The sequence below is a fragment of the Mytilus trossulus genome, chromosome 9 (genome assembly GCF_036588685.1).
Source record: "Mytilus trossulus isolate FHL-02 chromosome 9, PNRI_Mtr1.1.1.hap1, whole genome shotgun sequence".
NCBI lineage: Eukaryota > Metazoa > Mollusca > Bivalvia > Mytilida > Mytilidae > Mytilus > Mytilus trossulus.
This window is the reverse complement of record NC_086381.1, coordinates 68,020,547-68,041,453: the sequence shown is the minus strand read 5'-3', so window position 1 is coordinate 68,041,453 and position 20,907 is coordinate 68,020,547. Positions and strand designations below refer to the sequence as shown.

Below are 20,907 nucleotides of genomic sequence, written 5' to 3'. Positions count from 1 at the left end.
TCAGCAAAGTAAGATTTACAAATAAGTCAACATGACCAAAATGTTCAGTTGACTCCTTTAGGAGTTATTGCCCTTTATAGTCAATTTTTAACCATTTTTCGTAAATCTCAATCATCTTTTACAAAAATCTTCTCCTCTGAAACTACCGGGCCAAATTAATTCAAACTTTGCCACAATCATCATTGATGTATCTAGTTTAAAATTTGTGTTTTTGACCCGGCCAACCAACCAAGATGGCCGCCACGGCTAAAAATAGAACATGGAGGTTAAATGCACTTTTTGGTTATTACTCAAAAACCAAAGCATTTAGAGCAAATCTGACATGTTGTAAAATTGTTTATCTGGTCAAGATCTATCTGCCCTGAAATTTTAAGATGAATTGGACAACCTGTTGTTGGGTTGCTGCCCCTGAATTGGTAATTTTAAGGAAATTTTGCTGTTTTTGGATATTATCTTGAATATTATCATGGATAGAGATAAACTGTAAACAGCAAAAATGTTCAGCAAAGTAAGATTTACAAATAAATCAACAGGACCAAAATGGTCAGTTGACCCCTTTAGGAGTTATTGCCCTTTATAGTCAATTTTTATCCATTTTTTTTAATCTTAGTTAACTTTTACAAAAATCTTCTCCTCTGAAACTACTGGGACAAATTTTACCAAACATAGCCAGAATCATTATTAGGCTATCTAGTTTAAAAATTGTGTTTTGTGACCGGGCAAACCAACCAAGATGGCCGCTAAGGCTAAAAATAGAACATAGGGGTAAAATGCAGTTTTTGGCTTATAAGTCAAAAACCAAAGCATTTAGAGGAAATCTGACAAGGGGTAAAATTGTTTATCTGGTCAAGATCTATCTGCCCTGAAATTTTTAGATAAATCGGACAATTCGTTGTTAGGTTGCTGCCCCTAAATTGGTAATTTTAAGGAAATTTTGCTGTTTTGGGTTATTATCTCGAATATTATTATAGATAGAGATAAACTGTAAACAGCAATAATGTACAGCAATTTAAGACTCAAAAATAAGTCAAAATGACCAAAATGGTCAATTGACCCCCTAAGTAGTTATTGTCCTTTATAATCAATTTTTAACAATTTTCATAAAATTTGTAAATTTTTATTAACATTTTCCACTGAAACTACACGGACAAGTTCATTATAGATAGAGATAATTGTGAGCAGCAAGAATGTTCAGTAAAGGAAGATGTACAAACACATCACAATCACCTAAACACAATTTTGTCATGAACTGTCTGCCTTCTTTGTTTAAATTCACATATGCCAAGGTGAGCGACACAGGCTCTTTAGAGCCTCTATTTTTTATTTAAAATTCTCATTTTTATATTTAACAATTTGGCATAAAAGGTCCAAGACCAATGTTAAAAATGTATACTTTCCTTCTAATGCTCCTTAATTCATTAAAGCACACTGAAATCAGTAACTTAATATTCAAAAACATTTTGCAATATTTGTATCTTTGAAAAATTGTGACTAGGAGATGTCCAAAAATTAAATTCAGGATTTTGATAATATTATTTGTATGCAGCTGAGCATTACTGAATTTTGATTGTTTGTTAAATTTCAATCTCAATAATTAAGGTCCACACTTATTTCGGAACTTCTATCAAATTTCTGTCATTATTTCTTATATTTATTTTATATTTTTTTCAGGATAAACAAAAGAATTTTTTGAAAAATTATGTTTAATTAAATCTAATAAGAATTAATACAATATTCATAAATAACATGAATAATATAATAAATTATTTATAATAAAGAAAATACATGAATCATTATTATTATCGCAACAATAAGTACATATCATTCTATTATCTTGAATAAAATCTTGATCTAATTTCAATTAGATTGTATAAATTTTTGTACAGATGCAATAATGCAAAATGGAAGGAAATACAACTGTTAATTGTGTTGGTTTCAGTAACACTAACATATGACAAGTGCAACAAAAGTCATTACTAATTTAGTGATATTACAATTGATATATATTTTACCCTTAATGCCCATTTACAAATTTTAAAGAAAGAAGTTATAAAAACACAATTTGGGGCATTTTTTTTGTATTTGCTTCTTGTAAAGCCAAATGTCTGAAAGCTTAATTAATAAAAATATATATATTAACCAGATGCTCTGCCGAGCACAGCTTTATACGACCACAGAGTTCGAACCCTGAACATTCAGGCAAGTATGGAAACAACATTCAAGATTGATACAGCTCTGAATTTGGATTGTGATTAAATAGTTGACACAACACAGGTTTCTGACATATAATGAATGAAGTCTAAGAACTTAAACTTAAAAACTTTAAATTTTAACTTGGACATTACCTTTTATGGTCAAATATCCAAAATCTAAATACATAAATATAGGAAGATGTGGTGTGAGTGCCAATGAGACAACTCTCCATCCAAATAACAATTTAAAAATTAAACCATTATAGGTTAAAGTGCGGCCTTCAACACGGAGCCTTGGCTCACACCGAACAACAAGCTATAAAGGGCCCCAAAATTACTAGTGTAAAACCATTCAAACGGGAAAACCAATGGTCTAATCTATATCAACAAAACAAGAAACGAGAAACACGTATATATTACATAAACAAACGACAACTACTGTACATCAGATTCCTGACTTAGGACAGGTGCAAACATTTGCAGCGGGATTAAACGTTTTAATGGGCCCAAACCTTCTCCCTTTTTCTGAAACAATAGCATAACATCACAACATAGAAAAACATACGATAAGATATCAATTGGCAGACTTGGTTAGTTTCAGCATATCAAAGAACCCCAAGAATTCAATTTTTGAAGAATCAAATAAAGTTCAATTTTGGACCCTTTAGACCTCACTGTGGACCAATTTGATAATCGGGCCCAAACATCAAAAATCTAAATACATGGTTAGATTAAGCATATATCAAAGAACCCCAAGGATTCAATTTTTGTTAAAATCAAACTAAATTTAATTTTGGACCCTTTGGACGTTAATGTAGACCAATTTTGAAAACCGGACCAAAAATTAAGAATCTACATACACAGTTAGAATCGGCATATCAAAGAACCCCAATTATTCAATTTTTGATGAAATCAAACAAAGTTTTATTTTGGACCCTTTGGGCCCCTTATTCCTAAACTGTTAATACCAAAACTCCCAAAATCAATCCCAACCTTCCTTTATGGTCATAAACCTTTTTGGCCCCTTATTTCTAATTTGTTGGGACCTCAACTCCCAAAATCAATCCCAACCTTTCTTTTGTGTTCATTAACCTTGTGTTTAAATTTCATTGATTTCTTTTTACTTATACTAAAGTTATTGTGCGAAAACCAAGAATAATGCTTATTTTGGCCGCTAATTCCTAAGTTGTTAATACCAAAACTCCCAAAATCAATCCCAACCTTCCTTTTATGGTCATAAACCTTGTGTTTAAATTTTATAGATTTCTATTTACTTATACTAAAGTTATTGTGCGAAAACCAAGAAAAATGCTTATTTTGGCCCTTTTTTGGCTCCTAATTCCTAAGTTGTTAATACTAAAACTCCCAAAATCAATCCCAACCTTCCTTTTATGGTCATAAACCTTGTGTTTAAATTTCATAGATTTCTATTTACTTATACTTAAGTTATGGTGCCAAAACCAAGAAAAATGCTTATTTGGGCCCCTTTTTGCCCCCTTATTTCTAAACTGTTGGGACCAAAACTCCCAAAATCAATCCCAACCTTCCTTTAATGGTCATAAAACTTTCATAGATTTCTATTTACTTATACTAAAGTGAAAGTGCAAAAAAACAAATGTCTTCGGACGACGATGACGACGACACCGCCAACCTGATACCAATATACGACCAAAAAATTTTCAATTTTTGCGGTCAAATAAAAATCGTAATAATGACAAATTTTTTATATGCACTTCTGCAAGAGTTTGTTTGAAACATTTCTCAATTTATATATCTATAAATAAAAGAAGGATACAAGTTGCAACATCATATTTCTTTTTAATTCAAAAAATTCAAAATTGTTTCAGTACATAAATATGTCTTCTGTATTTCAAAAATAAATTAATGGGCAAGTTTTCATTTGGACAAATATAAAATCACATAGACCTTACTAAATTATGATGAACTCAGTGATCGTTCAAAGATAAGGACCCCAGACGGGAAGTAATATATGAACAAGAGGATGAAAATACATTAATGGAACATGAATATAAACTTTGCGTTGTATAAGACCAACACTCTTGGTCTTATTGTTATTGTTATCATACCTGGGTTCACTATTCAACCTATGAGATAACCAGTCTTGACCCTTGCTCCATACACAGAGAAACATAAAGTTTTAATCTTAGGTTTGACACTGTAGACTACATCAAGCAGGTTTATCACAAATACATTTCCACTATCAACAATCTCTAAATAATTCGTTTACACAACATTTTCACTGTACACAGTAAACAATCAGTAATGCAGCCTTCAGAGTTACAAAAAAACACCTTTGATGAACCTAAAAATCTTAGAAATATAGACCAGATTTTATTTTTAATTGTTGGTTTATAAATTTAATATGTGACAGATTTCAAAAAATGCCATTATTGATTAATTAACATATTAGGAAATTAGGCAGTAATCAACTGCATAATATTTCAGTTTTTTGTTGTTCTTGAACAAAATGGAATGGCAGATTAAAAGAAAGTCATCTTATCCATTTTATCCACTCAAAATTATTTAAGAAAATAATCACAAACTTTAAAAGTTGCAAATGTTATGTCTCTACCATGTCTACAGTACTAGTAGGAGGTTTATATATGAGCTGTGCAAGTGCACATAAACATGTACATGTTTATAAATGAGCTGTGCAAATGTACATATACATGTACATGTTTATAAATGAGCTGTGCAAATGCACATATACATGTACATGTTTATAAATGAGCTGTGCAAATGCACATATACATGTACAAGTATATGGCTGTGATTGATTTTTAAACATTCAATCAAATAGGAAGTAACAGATTGAGGTTATGTCTATTTTATATTTTCATCCCAGGAGGGTTAAAAGATGTATTGGTATTTATTTGCATAAGGTTAATTTCTATCTGACACAGCTAATATGTTTCAATGTTTTCTACAAAAATGATGAAAAAATTGAAAGGATCTATACATGATGAAAGACTTGAATTGATTGTTCAAATTACAGTAAAAACGAATTACAAATTATCTATTCATTTGTTGTATATAAGGAAATTTTTGAAGCTATTCCATTGGTTACTGTCATGGTATAAATATGTCATGGATGATTTCAGTGATGGCTGTAATGTGTCCTTGTGATACTCAAACATCCACAGAACTACTCCCCAAACTAATGCAGCAAAAAATGGAAAAGTGTCATGCTTGGGTTTCGGAATATATCCTTTTTGAACTCCTAACTTGGCTAATCCATATAGAATTCTTGATAGTAGGTACAAATTAATCTGAAATACAAATATTAAATCATTTTTATTAAACATCTACGTTTGACCTTGTCATGCTTGTGCTAAGTTCAACGTTACAACGATTGATAAACCATGACAAAAAAAGACCCCACTACATTATGTATGTGCCTATCCTAAGTCAGGAACCTGTAATTAAGTGGTTGTGGTTTGTTGCTGTGTTACATATTTGTTTTTGTTCATTACTTTATACATAAATCATGTAAATTAGGACATTTAAATTTTCCTGTTTGAATTGTTTTACATTTGTAATTCATGAGTCTTTTATAGCTGAATATGCAGCAGTGTTCCAGCTAGGCCGTTTTCAGAGGGCTCGGCACCCGCCTTTTTCTGAGTGGCGCCCTGTGCCCTTTTAACAGTTTGCAGGGCGCCCTGCCTTTTTGAAGATCGATTGCATATTAATTTGTGCATATTGATATGATACGCTAAGTACTAAATTTTACCTGTGGAAAAGTTTATGACTTTGTTTACGACCCCAAGCTAATCAATGGTTACAACTGGTGTCATAATCTGTTGTTATAGGTAATCCGTTTATCGGATGGGTCATTAATGATCATCAACATTAATTCATTCAAATAGAATCGGTCAGTCAGCAATTATCTTTGATGAAATGTGAGCAATTATCTTTGATGAAATGTGAGCAATTATCTTTGATGAAATGTGCACACAACAACTTAAGCACAATTTGCTATGTTTACTGTAGTTTCATGGAGGAAACGTAATGACAGAAAGTTGGAAAACCATAATAAACTCGTTGAAGACATTGTTTTACTTGTTTTCCATAAAATAAACAGAAAATTCAGACGTATTTGTCATTGACTGCCTTCATTTTTGATACGAAAATAACAAAATCGGCCGCCATATTGTGATCATATTTACATCATATTTACGTACTGTTTATAATCCTCCAAAGAAAGGGCACATCCGAATAAAGAAAGATAACTCAATCTGATTTTTTCCCTAGCATTGAGTAACCCATTTACATATTCTAAAATATGTCTCCATACTTCTTGCTTAAGAATATATGTTTAGGTATTTATTTTGAGTTATGGAAAAAGTTAGAGGGTCTTAGTAGCAGTGTTGGTAGGGTGCCTTGGTCATCTTTTTCTGTATTCTTTATTTTTGATACAATTTTTCACTGTTGCTTTATATCCTAAAATTGTGAATTTACTGAGCACAGCTGTTTTGTGCTGTATTGCCATTAAGCACAGCAGGGGTAGAAAGGTGAAACTGGTAAAATGTGGCAGACCATAGAAACAGTATGAAACAGGTCACCTTTCAAAACATACTGCATATAAAGTTCAACTGTGCCAAGCAATGATAAAAAAAACTTGTGTGACAAGCTGCTTGACAAGTTTTTCAGCCTTAAAAGTAGAAAGATAGAGTTCTATATGGGCTAATGATGTTGTTCTTGTATAACCTGTGATTCAACAAATAAACACAAATATTTGATTAACATCTTTTATTAAAATATGCCCTTTTCATATTATCATATCGCGCGTTAAATGCCCTTTTTCAGGATTGGCACCCTGCCCTTTTGAAAACCTAGCTGGAACACTGTGCAGTATAGTCTTTGCTCATTGTTGAAGGCTGCCTTTGATTCCTTACATCCACTTTAGTTGTACTGTGGTGGAAAATTGTCTCATTGGCAATCATAACTCATCTCCCTATTTTATATATTATACAATACTCAAAAACATCACATTTTGTTAAAGGCAAGTACTACATTCTGAAACATGTTTATATAAAATTGTATATGATGTTGTAAGGATTTGGTATTTTGTGTTGTTTCACATGTAGTTAAACTATTGTGTACAAGTCATGACTTTTACATGAAAAGCAACATGAAAATATTTAGTTTAGCAAATGTACATTGAGTTATTTCCCCTTGAACACGGTATTATCAAATCAACTTTCAAGTTATAAAAATTGTAATTTTTCTTCTTATGATACAGAGTTAAGTTTGAACAGTTTCTTGTTTTCATAGTATCAAGAGTACATATAGAATATAAAGTGATGGTCGTAGCACATTCTACATGTGTGTATTTTACAAATTAACATGTTTGAAAAGACCTGAATCACACATGTAAAAGGTCCAATAATCTGTTTTAGAAGTATATATATATATATGAGGAAAGTTTATCTACATTAAAATTTGGCTTGAAATATATCTGATTCAAATTTGTATGAAACCATGGCAGTCTCAAGACACTACAAAAGTAATAGGGAGAGTATACTTTAAAATTGTTATGAAGACAATTCATGATAAAAAGTACTTGCCTTATACAGTTTATATGTCATCATAATTATTCTTTTTCTATGGTAAATGCATGTATGTTCTAGATCTGTAAACCAACATAACAGACAGACACTTTTCTCATGTAAAGTCCTTACTTCATGAACTTCTTAGTATTCACTCAACTTTTTGGGATTATTTCTCAACCTTTTTTGTGCATTCTTTTCTGACTTAATTTTCTACTCATGAAATTTGTCAGCAGCATTCATTCAAGAAATATAAATAAACACCTTACTGCTCGCTTAAACTTTTTGTTTTGTAAACTTACTTGTTCATTAACTTTGTTGTATCTACCAAACACCAAATATCCTCCAACAAATGCCGCCATAAAGGAGTGAAACTCAACCTTTTCTGACTGTAACCAGGACATCAGACTAGTCAATGATTTATACAGGAACACAAACATGGCCAAGTTCTTAGAATGTGTAAATGTTGCTTCTAAAATTCCTCTTGCCATATCTTTTGGACTGTAAAATAAAATAATGCATGTAATAATTGAATAATATATAGTAAATATTTTTAAATGTGTAAAAATTTCCAAACGCTTATTATATTTTTTTAAAGCACTTGTCTTTGGTATTTACAATTTTCATTGATCCTTTTTACATATATTACATAAATAATGAGTGCAAATATAGAATTTTACATAACAGTCAGGGGTACTACTTGTACAACTTATTTCTATTTACATGAAGAAGTATATATATAAATAATAATCCCAAGAACTTTTGATTACAAAGATGCCAGAAGTCACAAACCTCCGTAACGACGTCGCCCATAACAACGCTATATCAGTTATCCTGAAGAGTCCCAATGGAAGGATGAAATTGATTGAACTGGAACTGTTAACTTATTTTACTAATTATTTTATGAATATTAATAATAATATACTTTTAATTTTCATTTACATGAAGAAGTATATAAATAAATAATAATATACTTTTTATAAGTAAATTTGTTATTTTCATTTTTTCTGATAAGGTTTGAATTATCTCCCTTTAATTTCAATTTACTAAGGAGCATCTTAAATATTAACTTTTGATAACTTTTATATTAATATTTAATTCTTAAAATAATAAAAAATAACTTGAACAAGTAGTACCCCTGACTGCATAATAATCATTTTCATTTTAAACACTTGTAAATATCTTCTGCTCATTCTCCTGGTATCTTCTTAATTACTATATATTATGAGCATTGAGCAAAATTATCCTCTGCTGGTATTGTATTACTATTAATTATAAATATTTTTAAAAGTATCATGTCTTGTGAATCCTTAGACAATATATCTTTTATTAAATTTTGACAGCCTTGTCTCGTACTGCAATTCAATGTATTTAAGACTTTTTTTGGCATTTAACAAAAAACATGAGTGTCTGTAATAAATATTAGAGTTATCTCTCTTTATTCATTTTTTCAACAATAAATAATATCATGATGACTTGTATGAATGTTCTATTGTGCTTAAACTTGATATTAGGATGTGTTGAGTGTAAATAAGTTGAATGAAAGTTTCAAAATTTTGTTTTCATAAATAAAACCAGTTTTGGACTAGCACTGTTTATGTCCAGAACATCAAGTATATATATATTAGTGTTTACCCTAATTAAAATTCATTGATATAAAGTTTTTAAAAAAATTCATTGATATAAAGTTTTTAAAAAAATTCATTGATATAAAGTTTTAAAAAAAATTCATTGATATAAAGTTTTAAAAAAAATCATAATGTCAGCCATACTTTATTCCTAAAAAACATTAAAAAAGAAGAGGAAAAAAATCAAATCTAAAAATATATGAAGCATATTAGTTGTATAAAATAAATAATTTACCAACCAATTTCAATGGTTTATATTTCTTTCCAAAGTAACTGTTCATAGGAAAATCAAGCAGAAATGTTTTGTACCTTAATGGATATCAATTATTTAGCAATTGAATATATGTCATCTCCAATTTTTAAGGAAAAAAAGTGTTTAATTGATACAAATATGTAATTTAAATATACACATATAATTTAAGTCACTGTAAGACTAAATGACAGTCAGGGGTTATACATGTACAAGTATATTTTATCAAAGTCCTGTTACAGTACATGATGACAGTCACGCTAGGGATAATAATTATAAAACAAAAACAAGTACAATTTATTTAATGGTAAATGTACCGCTAAATAATTCTCTAGGTAAAAAGTGATGTGTACTGTTTTACAAATGTTTGTTAGAAATTCTTGGTTTTTTTCTTGAAATTGTCTTCATTTTTTTACATAAATAAGGCCATTAGTTTTCTCGCTTGAATTGTTTTACATTATCTTATGGGGGCCTTTTATAGCTGACTATATGCGGTATGGGCTTTGCTCATTGTTGAAGGCCGTACGGTGACCTATAATTGTTAATGTTTGTGTCATTTTGGTCTTTTGTGGATAGTTGTCTCATTGGCAATCATACCACATCTTCTTTTTTATATTACATTGTAAGCTAGACACCATATATTGCTGCAAACGAAAATTATCCTATTTGTCTTTATTACCTTTAATAAAGCATGTGAAGTAAAGTAAAGAATCATTTGTTTATTATTTTCATACTACATGTACTATTCATAAAATAAAATCCACTGGCAGGCTTAGTACATACCTCCTTAAATTTTCTTTAGTTGACTTTACATAAGGAAATTGATGTTCCAAGTCAGGAATATGAGTTTTATCCATACCTTTGATGTGTTTGAGCTTTTGATTTTTCCATTTGAAAAGGGATTTTTTTTAAAATTTCCTTGGTGTTACAGACTTTTCCTTATTTTACTTTTTACCTACCTTTCTCTTTTAAACAAGAATGCCATTACCAGTGAATGTGGAAACCGAACTTTAGCCCCATAGCTGTAAAGACAAAAACATACTCTTTGATATATCATAATAAAAGTATACATGCACTCACACCACATCTTCCTATATCTACATGATGTACAAAACAAGGAATTATGTCAAGAAATATTTACTGTTTCAAACTATAAAAGTAAAAATAAATGTACAATCTAGAGAGTGGAAATCATATTAATATAAACAACATGAACAATGACTAACATACTGAAATTTCCAGCTCTGAGTATGAATCTAACCAATGACCTTCAGCACTGTAGCCTTTAATCTTAACAACTTGGCCATGAACAATATATTACTAACAAATTTTCTTATCCATACATGTACAAAATGTAGCAGCTTATTAATCGGAGAATGACAGTCAGGGGTTCTACTTACATGTACAAGTAAATAAAATAAAAATGTATACTTATATATAATTTAATTAAAATGTTTGAATAATCTCCCCTTAATTTTGTCAAAAATTTACTTATATAAGTATTTTTTTTTACAATCCCACATAAATTTCTCTTGTTTAAAACTATAAATTTCATATTTCTTTATTTAATAATCGCATTAATAATTTGCAATAAAAAAAAATATAAAATGAAAATATCAATTTAAAAACTTTAATTTAATAAGAATGTGAAGTCATACTTTATAGGACTAGTAGTACCCCTGACTGTATCAGGTCTGTTTGTGCCCAAAACACTTTCGCACCCTCATTTTCCCTATACACGTTCTCACCTTGCACCAAAGGTCAGTCTGCACCCTACATATTCGCACCCAATATCAAATCAAATTCTAATTGAATAATTAGAAAATCATGATCATGATGATTGTTGTTTTTTAAAATTGCTTAAACTGCATGTTATAATTTAGCTTGGTATGAGGAAAACATTAAAAATTTTCAATGAAAAACACAGAAATTAAGATAATTGTTTTGAACAGCTTGGCCGCTTTGATCTGAAACAATTAATTATTTATCAAGAAATTATATACCTGTAGCAATATATACACTAGTAACTTTATTAATTTTAGTAAATACAAATTCAGAAAATTTTTACTTAATCATGTTAATTGTTTAAAAGTGTCCCATGTTAAATTTTGGGAGAATGCTTATAGCCAAAATAGCCAAGGAAAACTAAGAACATATATATTGTCAATTTAAAACATCATCATGATCATTTTGTAAAGAAAATTATTTATATATCTTGAATAATTTTGATCTGAGAAAAGCTATCACAAAATTCAGGAATCATCTCATAGACTCAAAAATTGAAACTGGGAGATATTCCAAATTAGAAGTTCATCAGAGAATTTGTGATAAATGCGATTTAAATAAAGTGGAAGATGTACTTCATTTTCTTATAGAATGTCCTGTATACTCTAAGGATAGAGACCTGTTATTTGATCTGATATTTAAAGAAGGTAAACATTTTAACTCCTTGGATATGGTCAATAAATTAATTTGGTTATTTAACTGTGAGTCTATTAATATTTTGAAACAAGTTGGCTATTTCTTATCAAAACACCTGCCTTGTCAGTTAACATTTATTATATAACACTGGGATACTGTAAGCAATATTTATAATGTCTAACTTTAGTATACTGTTTTGTTGTTCTGCTTTATTGTATTTGTAATAGTTTGTAACTTTATATTGTCATATATGTATATATGCACTATGCCCCTTTGAGAGTACATGTACCTCTTATGGAAATAAAAGATATTCTATTCTAACCATAATTGATTAAGATTTATTCAACACAAATAAAAACTTTTTGACAAAATCTCACTTTATTTTGAGCCAATGACAACAAATATTCTTATATAGGAAGAAACTTGCCAAAACTTAATTAAAAGGTTCGGACAACCGACAACAACTCTGGAATTTAGAGAAAATATTCACTCATGCAAAAAAATGTAAGTTTGAAGAACAAAACCAATAAAAATTGGGAGCGAACCTGTAGGGTGCAAACGAACTTCGGTTGCGAACGTGTAGTGTGGGAAAGTGAAAGGGGGCGAACGTGATTGAGTGCGAACAGACCTGGATTCACACCTGACTGATCATGCTGATGTGATTTATTTGATTTGATTTATATTTGTGACCTGATGTTGATATATATAGCAATTAAATTGTATAAGCTGAAATAAAATATATATACTGAATCTGATAGAAGTTTGTCATGAAACTGAAAGACGACCAACGGCAACGACAACACTGAAAACATAACATTGTCTCTATTATATGACTTACACCGCCCCATTTCTGAAACCTTTAACTACCGACAGTACAGTAGCATACTGCCCTGATAGCAATAATCTGTTAATAGCTGCAACTGACATTTTTTTTCGTTATCAAAATGACCCGGTCACAAAATCTTAGATCAGAAGGTTTTTGTTTACATTTGTAGCTTTTTTACCTTCAACACAAAAGAGCTAAAATACCGGGACCCGTCTTTAATGTGATTGCTAAAATTTTACTACAATGATACTGCAAAATTAGCCAGTAAAGCAGATTAATTTATGATGTATACTTTATTAGCAAGAAAATATAATTTTCCATTACCAATTAAATAACTGTTATCGTATAACTACGTGTTATGTACTACACATCTAAAAATAAAATCAACTAATTCTCCCTACATGTATATATCATTTATTTCCGTAAACAAAAAACACGTGCTTTGATTTTTAGCGGTAAGTTAAATTTTCATTAATAAAGCGGACTGTTTTTAAATAAATGCTTCGTTGTTTTAGCACATTTTTACAATATATAATTTTAAAAAATCGACTTTCGCTTTGAAATGCTGTATCGAATTTACATGTATTCAATGTATTTTCACCACAAATTACCTAATGTGAATGCGCTAATTTATATATACATTATGATAAATTATACTTTTATACTTACATTAGACCTTTAGTTAAGGTTCATCATAACCTTTTGGCTAAAATGGCCGTATTTACACCCCAAATTTTACTCTGAGCACAGACTAACCTATACACCTGGAACAGTTTTGAGGGATGGCAGGAACTAGATATATAAATTTTAAATGCATTTTATGTTTCAGAAAATTATAAACTTTTCTAGATTTTGCTATCCATTTTTTTTCGTTCCTGCAGAAGGTGCAAAAATTAACTAAGTAGTGAAAACGATTGAGAAGCTCCCCTCATATAATCAATGTTGTGAGTAGTATTGATTTAAATGGACAATAGATGGACAATAGACTCCTGTAGACAATAGGTGATTTAACAGGTTTAAACTGTGTAACTGAGTGGACCGTATCAAATGAAACTCGGGTGTTTGTTTATTTTGCTATCTTCTGCAGACTGGAAAAAAATGCACATCAAAATGCAGGTAAGTTTTTAATTTTCTGAAACGTAGACTTCATATAACTTTTATATATCTAGTTCCTGCCATGCCTTAAAACTTTCCTGGATGTACCAGTTTGTCTGTACTCATAGTAATTATTGAGGCGTAAACACGGCCATATTTTTCAATTCCTTATGATGAACCTTAAGACCGATGTAGTGTACGTTATAGTAAATTAATAGACACACTCATACCTTTTATAAATCGTGGCCAACTCGTTTGTGATACATGCAGGCGCACAGACAACAGGGGGCCCGGCGGATCCAGACATTTGAAAAGGGGAGGGGGTCACAACCTAGTCCAAAAAATTATGACGTCATGTAACTCTTAACAAGCCCTTAACTCAGTTTTATTATTTCCCAAAACATTAGCTATATAAAATAGGACATATGGGATATAATTAATCATGATAATATCATATCGGACATATTGATTCTCATGATATTCACTGCAACATAGAGGTATCGAGGGTCTGGATGATCCTTTTTGTGGTTCTTTAAATAAATATATGCCGTGTTCTTTATCCTTTTAGCCATATAGACATGATAGATTATGATATATATATGAGAGTTCTCTATTTCTTTGCAGTATCTAATGTTCTCGATTCCTTATTAATTACTGATACCCTAGTAACTAAAATGTAAATATTTGTTTAAATTTTGGACTCATTCATTATTTTTCTATTCTGCAAATCACACCAGGACCCTCTGACAACCAGCTCTTGTATGTTCCATCATATATCATGTACTAGTATATGTCCTTTGGCAATTGCACAGTTGCATGCATATTTGTTAAACTTGATCATGACAATAATTGTATATCTGTTAATCTAATGCTGACTGCCGAATTGAACTCCTTTTAACTTGTCTAAACGACCTTTTAATTGCGTAGTGTATTGGAAAGTACACACACATACTTGTTTAAATTAACGCAAGCCTTTCTTCCAGGATTGGCCAGACAAGTGTGTTTATCAGCCAAAACAAAAATCCTATAAATTGCATACAATTGCTTCTTAATTAAATGACCCTTACATGGTCACATGCTCATAAATTATATGTTTACAAGGAAAATAATTTGATTAACATACATATACTATGTCCGACTTTAAGGGGGTCTCATTGGAGGTTGGGGTTGTCTGATCCTGGATCCCGCTTACTGTTTAGCGACAACCCCGTATCCTGCTTCTCTTTGCCATAATAGCCCGTGAACCGCAGGACTTCGGTTCATGTTTTCATGTTTCATTATTCGACTCTCACGTGTCATGCTTAAAAAAATAGTCCGATCCCGCCGCGTCACGATTAAACCCCAACGAGACTCGCTGTAAGCGTGTAAGGGACCTTGGACTCGCAAGATGCACATTTAAAATAAATTGCAGGGCAAAATACACAGGGAGTAAAAACAAATCATCCCAAGAGTCAAAGATCTGAAATAAAGCAAATAGCACAACACTTGTTTTTTTACGTATAGGAACCCTTAGTCTTAGGGAGGGATAAATCCTACTTTGTAAAGAATCACTCTGATTCAAACAAAAAATTCTCTGAAACAGATATTATCAAGATGCTTGATTTCTTGATTGACAACATATTTGTTACGTTCGGAGGACGTGTTTTTCAACAGACTGTCGGCATCCCAATGGGAACAAACTGTGCCCCTCTACTTACTGACTTGTTTCTTAATTATTATGAGGCTGACTTCATGCAGGAACTTCTTAGGAAGAAAGATAAGAAGTTAGCAATATCCTTTAACTGTACTTTCCGCTATATAGATGACGTTCTTTCACTAAACAATTCAACATTTGGTGACTATGTGGAACGCATCTATCCCATCGAATTGGAGATAAAGGATACTACAGATACAGTTAAGTCAGCTTCATATCTTGACTTACATCTAGAAATTGACAATGAGGGTCGGTTGAAGACAAAACTTTACGACAAAAGAGATGATGTCAGCTTTCCAATTGTGAACTTTCCATTTCTAAGTAGCAACATTCCAGCAGCACCTGCATACGGGGTATATATCTCTCAATTGATACGATATTCCCGTGCTTGCATTTCCTATCATGATTTTCTTGATAGAGGGTCACTGCTCACAAGGAAGCTATTAAATCAAGAGTTCCAAATGGCGAAGTTGAAATCATCCCTTCGTAAATTTTACGGACGCCATCACGAGTTGGTTGACCGTTATGGAATTACCATTTCACAAATGATATCGGATATGTTCCTTGCGTCGTAACTATAATCCCCTTCCCTTTCATGAATTTGACCTACCGAATTAGACTATTTACCGGATTTGTAATCACATAAGCAACACGACGGGTGCCGCATATGGAGCAGGATCTGCTTACCCTTCCGAAGCACCTGAGATCACCCCTAGTTTTTGGTGGGGTTCGTGTTGTTTATTCTTTAGTTTTCTATGTTGTGTCATGTGTACTATTGTTTTTCTGTTTGTCTTTTTCATTTTTAGCCATGGCGTTGTCGGTTTGTTTTAGATTTATGAGTTTGACTGTCCCTTTGGTATCTTTCGTCCCTCTTTTAGATCAGTTTCACCTCTATCACAAGTAAAGAGAGAGACAAACATATGTTATATAAAAAAAGAAGATGCAGTATGATTGCCAGAAAGACAACTCTCAACCAGAGACCAAATGACAGAGAAATTATCAACTATAGGTCACCATACGTCCTTCAACTCTGAGCAAAGTCTATAACGCTTAGTCAGCGTTAAAAGACCCCGAAATGACAATTGTAAAACAATTCAAATGAATAAAACCAACTGCCTAATTTATTTTAAAAAAATGAACGAAAAAAAATATGTAACACATAAACAAACGACAACCAATGATTAATAGGCTCCTGACTTGGGACAGGCACATACATGTATACATGTATACAGAATGTGGCGGGGTTAAACATGTTAATGAGCTTAGTGGGACCCCAATCCTCCCATAACTTGGGACGAACTATAAAAATCCGTTGAAAAAGACTCAACTCATCATATGGATAAAAAATACTACAGAGAGTAGACGTGGCCGGGTACTTGTATATCCCAACAACAAAAAGACACAAAGTACAGATCTCACAGTACTCGCAGTTACTGACAGCTAGATCAAAGCATATTTTTAGTAGACCATCACTAAGATATACTCTTACCCGTGTCCGGAGGACATCAACAAAATAGCAAAAGTACAAAGTTTGTCACGCATAGAATGCACGGTAAACATATGGCAAATTTTTTTAGATGAAGAAAAAATTTCCGGCTCCAACTTGAAGTTGACACGCGTCGCAGAATCTTCTGTTTATTTACGTATATAGGATCTACAATATGGGTACTACGGCAAGTATACGTGATCATAGGAAAATCCAAAAAAGGGGGATGTGGTCAGTTTTCATTGGTTGGCAACTAGCATATGGTTTGATCCGCGCCCGGTCATAGGGAAATAATTATATAGTGCATTTAAAAAAAATTCATCCAATCTGGACCATATTCAAAGACCTTTGTTATCAGTTTGTGAATTTTTTGTTTTTGTTTTCGTGATTGTTGACGTTCTCGACCTGAATTTTCTTTCAAGAACAGAGACGGATTTAAAGGGAGCAGGGAGTCCCCCCTTTTTTCTGGGAAAAAATGATTGAATATACAGGGAATCACTGTAGCATGACTGGAGCGGGTGGTCCCCACTCCCACTTATGAAAATTTCTGGATCTGCCACTGAAGAAAATTTATAAAATCAAATGTTTCTGTATCGTAAGAACTAAATTAAGAAGACGGACATACTAGTAATGCTTGAATTTTGATAATTTTGCAGGAATAAAATCCTATCCAACCCTTGAGTCATGGATCATTATAACTTTTTTTTTAGGGAAAACACAATCATGAAAACATTTTGTTTAATATCTAGAATTACAGTAACTCTCTATCATGTCTAAACTGTTATCAATATGTAAATTCAAATAATGCTAAATCTAAATTACGGTAAACTAGTATAGCAAAATATTTTTTTTTAACATTGCTGCAAAATATTTATATCCCAAAGTCACGAACTAGGATTTCTCAATAGAGGCCTCTATCGTAGTTTTTATTTGTAATTTCAGTAATACTCAAATTACAAAATGCCGTCAAACGTTGAAATAAAAGCCCATTTAAAAGACGTAGGAGGTGTCTGTAAGATAGCAGAACAGATATGTACTGAGGGACCAACCATTCTACACCAGGAAGACACATTCTTCACTGTGGATAAGGGAAGACTCAAACTACGAAAGATTGAGGTAAATTTACCTATATGCATCCTGAGATGACGATGTTGGTGTTTTTATTTTATTTTTTTTACTTGAGGGTTATGCAATATAACAGTTTAAACAACATAAACTATCATTGTGACTATGACAACATTCTCTTACATATATGAACCACAACTCTGCATATTTTAAAATCAATTGAATGTTAAAACAAATTTGTAAAAAATATTTCAATTTTTAAGCAGAAAAAATAATCGGATCTGAAATAATATGATGATCCCTTTTCCTGTTAAAAAAATCGTCCAAATGTCTATATTGATAGAAAACAGTATTCCTCATGCGTATTGTCATGAGACTTGAAATTTATGTTGAACTTCTTGACAAACTTTTTTCTTTTTCTCCAAATAGGGTAAAACTGCGCAACTGATCTTCTACGATAGACCTGACCAAACTGGACCCAAATTCAGCGACTATAACATTACGGAAGTTTCCAACCCTGACAGTCTCAAAGTAAGAATATTTATCAATTATATGCAGATGCTTACTGATTCTCTACTTAGAATGAATAAAACATGTAAAATTTCATTTGCGTCCGTTTGTCCATCAGTCCAATAACTAATGCCTCTTTCACACAGACATTTAATTCGAATGGAATTCCCTTATCGCGTTTACACATTTTTCTTTTGTAATTCGAATTGATTCGAATTGGTTAATATGAATTATCCGTTTCGCATTGGAAATACGCGTTTGCGAATACAAATCAAAAGTTAAAGAATTAGTTAAAGCGAATCGAATTCGAATATATGTGTGAACTCAGCATTTATATTATCGGCTATATCAATCTACACAATATTTGGACATGTTGGATATATAGAAACAGGAAAGCCTCGTTTTTGCTTAATATTATGATTTGAAAATTGGTCGCCATTATGCTATATTGATTCAGTATTTTAAAAGATGTGTAAATTCTTACAGAAAAAAAACCTTATGTTTTGTCTCATGAAACCTTAATTAATCTCCTTGAAGGCTATACTTTTCTGGTTGTTATTTTTATCTATCTATACATGATATATTAAGACCAGTTTCCTTACTGTTTTAACAAAAGTGTGTGAGAGCTAACAAGTTTTTACGGCAGTCGAAATCCGAAAATACTATTTCCATTTCGTTTAATGATACAAAATTAACATTGTCCGTAGATTCCTTACTTGTACACCAAAAGATGAAATAAATCATGCAACTGCTGAGATCCTTCTTAACCAGTTGCATGACAACGTTTTTAACGTTAATAATGGTTAATTCATTAACTTAAAAATTTTAATTCTTACGCTTCGTTATTTGTTTGCATTTTTAAAATAATGTATTTTTTTTACGCAGGAGACCCTTGGTAAATGTCTTGGTATAAAGGGAGAAGTGAAGAAAACAAGAACTCTTTATATGGTAGGACAAACACGTGTCCACATTGACAAAGTTCATAATCTTAATGATGGCGATTTCATGGAACTTGAGGTAAATAAAATTTCCTTTTTGAGCTCTTAGCTTTAAGTATTACACACTATAGCTAATGATCGAGGTACACGTATTTCAATTATGGTGCATTGGTACCTAGCTTTAAAGTAAACTTCAAATTAAAAAGATGACATATTGTAAGTGACTGAACGATGTCGAACTATATTTTTTGGGGAATCTGAGCATGACAGCCAATGTTATGACACCAATAAATGTGTAAACGAATGTGTATTTTGTATTGAATATCTGCATAAAATTTCATTTAAACCTTAAAGATTAATATGTGAGGACACATTGACTGTGTTTAGTATTGAGTTGTTTTTAGTTGTTCTTTGATTGATTTTCAATTGTTTTTAATAATTGCATTGCAGGTTGTGATGAAGGAAGGACAAACAGTGGACGAGGGTCAAAGTATTGCTGATGATTTAATGACCAAACTTGGAATCTCAAAATCAGATTTAATATCTGGTGCCTATATAGACATGATTTTAGAGAAAAGTTGAACTAACTGAATGCTATTTTTGGGGGATTAAGTTTCATTTAGGCGAAAATAGAACAGCTTGAACATAACAAATCATTCCGGGAGGAATACAAGTTTCAATGTGTTCTATTCAATTTTTCATTTTTCATTTTGTTCATTTTCATTTTAGTAAACAACATTATAAATATAGGCTTATACAGACTTCTTGTGCAATTCTGGTTACAAAATGTTATCATTTTCGATTTAGATGATTGGACAGTCATTAAAATAAATGAATGTTAACATCATGTCATTTGTGTATCTCCATCAAATCGGTAAAGAATACGTTATGTGTCTTCTTTGAACGCATTAAATACCAACTTTTGGTATGCACTAACGCAATGTTGAACGACAGACATTTGAGTAATACCAGTTAATTTTGGTCCAAGGGATGGTTTGCTTTAAACGAGAATGGATACGTTTTATTTTCATTTCTGATATTGGTAAATATATAAAACATCATATTGCAAACACAAAATGTTAGGTCTTAAGCTGCAATTGTAATTAATAATCATGTGTTGTTATATCTTCTGCCATGACTTTCGCGTTTTGTTTAAGCAATAATTGATGTAAGCTATTCTTTATTGTAGTTTATTTTTGTCCGAGCGATAGTGCGGGCTAAAATTACCCGAAT

General features: G+C 31.5%; 2 protein-coding genes across 5 annotated transcripts; one reads left to right on the top strand and one right to left on the bottom strand.

The window, feature by feature from the left end:
- Positions 1–2,783: 2,783 nt before the first annotated feature.
- Positions 2,784–13,065, bottom strand: LOC134683291 (peroxisomal membrane protein 4-like). The gene is made up of 4 exons (XM_063542483.1): positions 12,900–13,065; positions 10,600–10,662; positions 8,065–8,263; positions 2,784–5,482 (listed from the first exon to the last, which is right to left on the bottom strand). The coding sequence occupies exons 1-4, from the start codon at positions 12,986–12,988 to the stop codon at positions 5,234–5,236; spliced, it is 600 nt and encodes a 199-aa protein (XP_063398553.1). The 5' UTR covers positions 12,989–13,065; the 3' UTR covers positions 2,784–5,233.
- Positions 13,066–13,085: 20 nt separating this feature from the next.
- LOC134683292 (uncharacterized) lies at positions 13,086–20,521 on the top strand. 4 transcript variants are annotated; one of them, XM_063542486.1, is made up of 5 exons: positions 13,086–13,151; positions 18,104–18,277; positions 18,656–18,757; positions 19,622–19,753; positions 20,125–20,521. In XM_063542486.1, the coding sequence occupies exons 2-5, from the start codon at positions 18,122–18,124 to the stop codon at positions 20,254–20,256; spliced, it is 522 nt and encodes a 173-aa protein (XP_063398556.1). In that variant the 5' UTR covers positions 13,086–13,151; positions 18,104–18,121; the 3' UTR covers positions 20,257–20,521. The 4 variants fall into 4 exon arrangements, with proteins under 4 accessions (XP_063398556.1, XP_063398555.1, XP_063398554.1 ...); XM_063542485.1 differs by having other exon boundaries at positions 13,108–13,173; XM_063542484.1 differs by lacking the exon at positions 13,086–13,151 and adding an exon at positions 13,294–13,342.
- Positions 20,522–20,907: the final 386 nt, after the last annotated feature.

Coding starts and splice junctions, on each gene's coding strand:
- LOC134683291 (XM_063542483.1), bottom strand. CDS start 12,988: ATGTCAGTTGCAGCTATTAACAGATTATTGCTATCAGGGCAGTATGCT. Junction 10,663..12,899: donor GGTTTCAGAAATGGGGCGGT/GTAAGTCATATA, acceptor TTGTCTTTACAG/CTATGGGGCTAAAGTTCGGT. Junction 5,483..8,064: donor ACAACAAAGTTAATGAACAA/GTAAGTTTACAA, acceptor TTTGTATTTCAG/ATTAATTTGTACCTACTATC.
- LOC134683292 (XM_063542486.1), top strand. CDS start 18,122: ATGCCGTCAAACGTTGAAATAAAAGCCCATTTAAAAGACGTAGGAGGT. Junction 18,278..18,655: donor TCAAACTACGAAAGATTGAG/GTAAATTTACCT, acceptor TTCTCCAAATAG/GGTAAAACTGCGCAACTGAT. Junction 18,758..19,621: donor CCAACCCTGACAGTCTCAAA/GTAAGAATATTT, acceptor TTTTTTACGCAG/GAGACCCTTGGTAAATGTCT.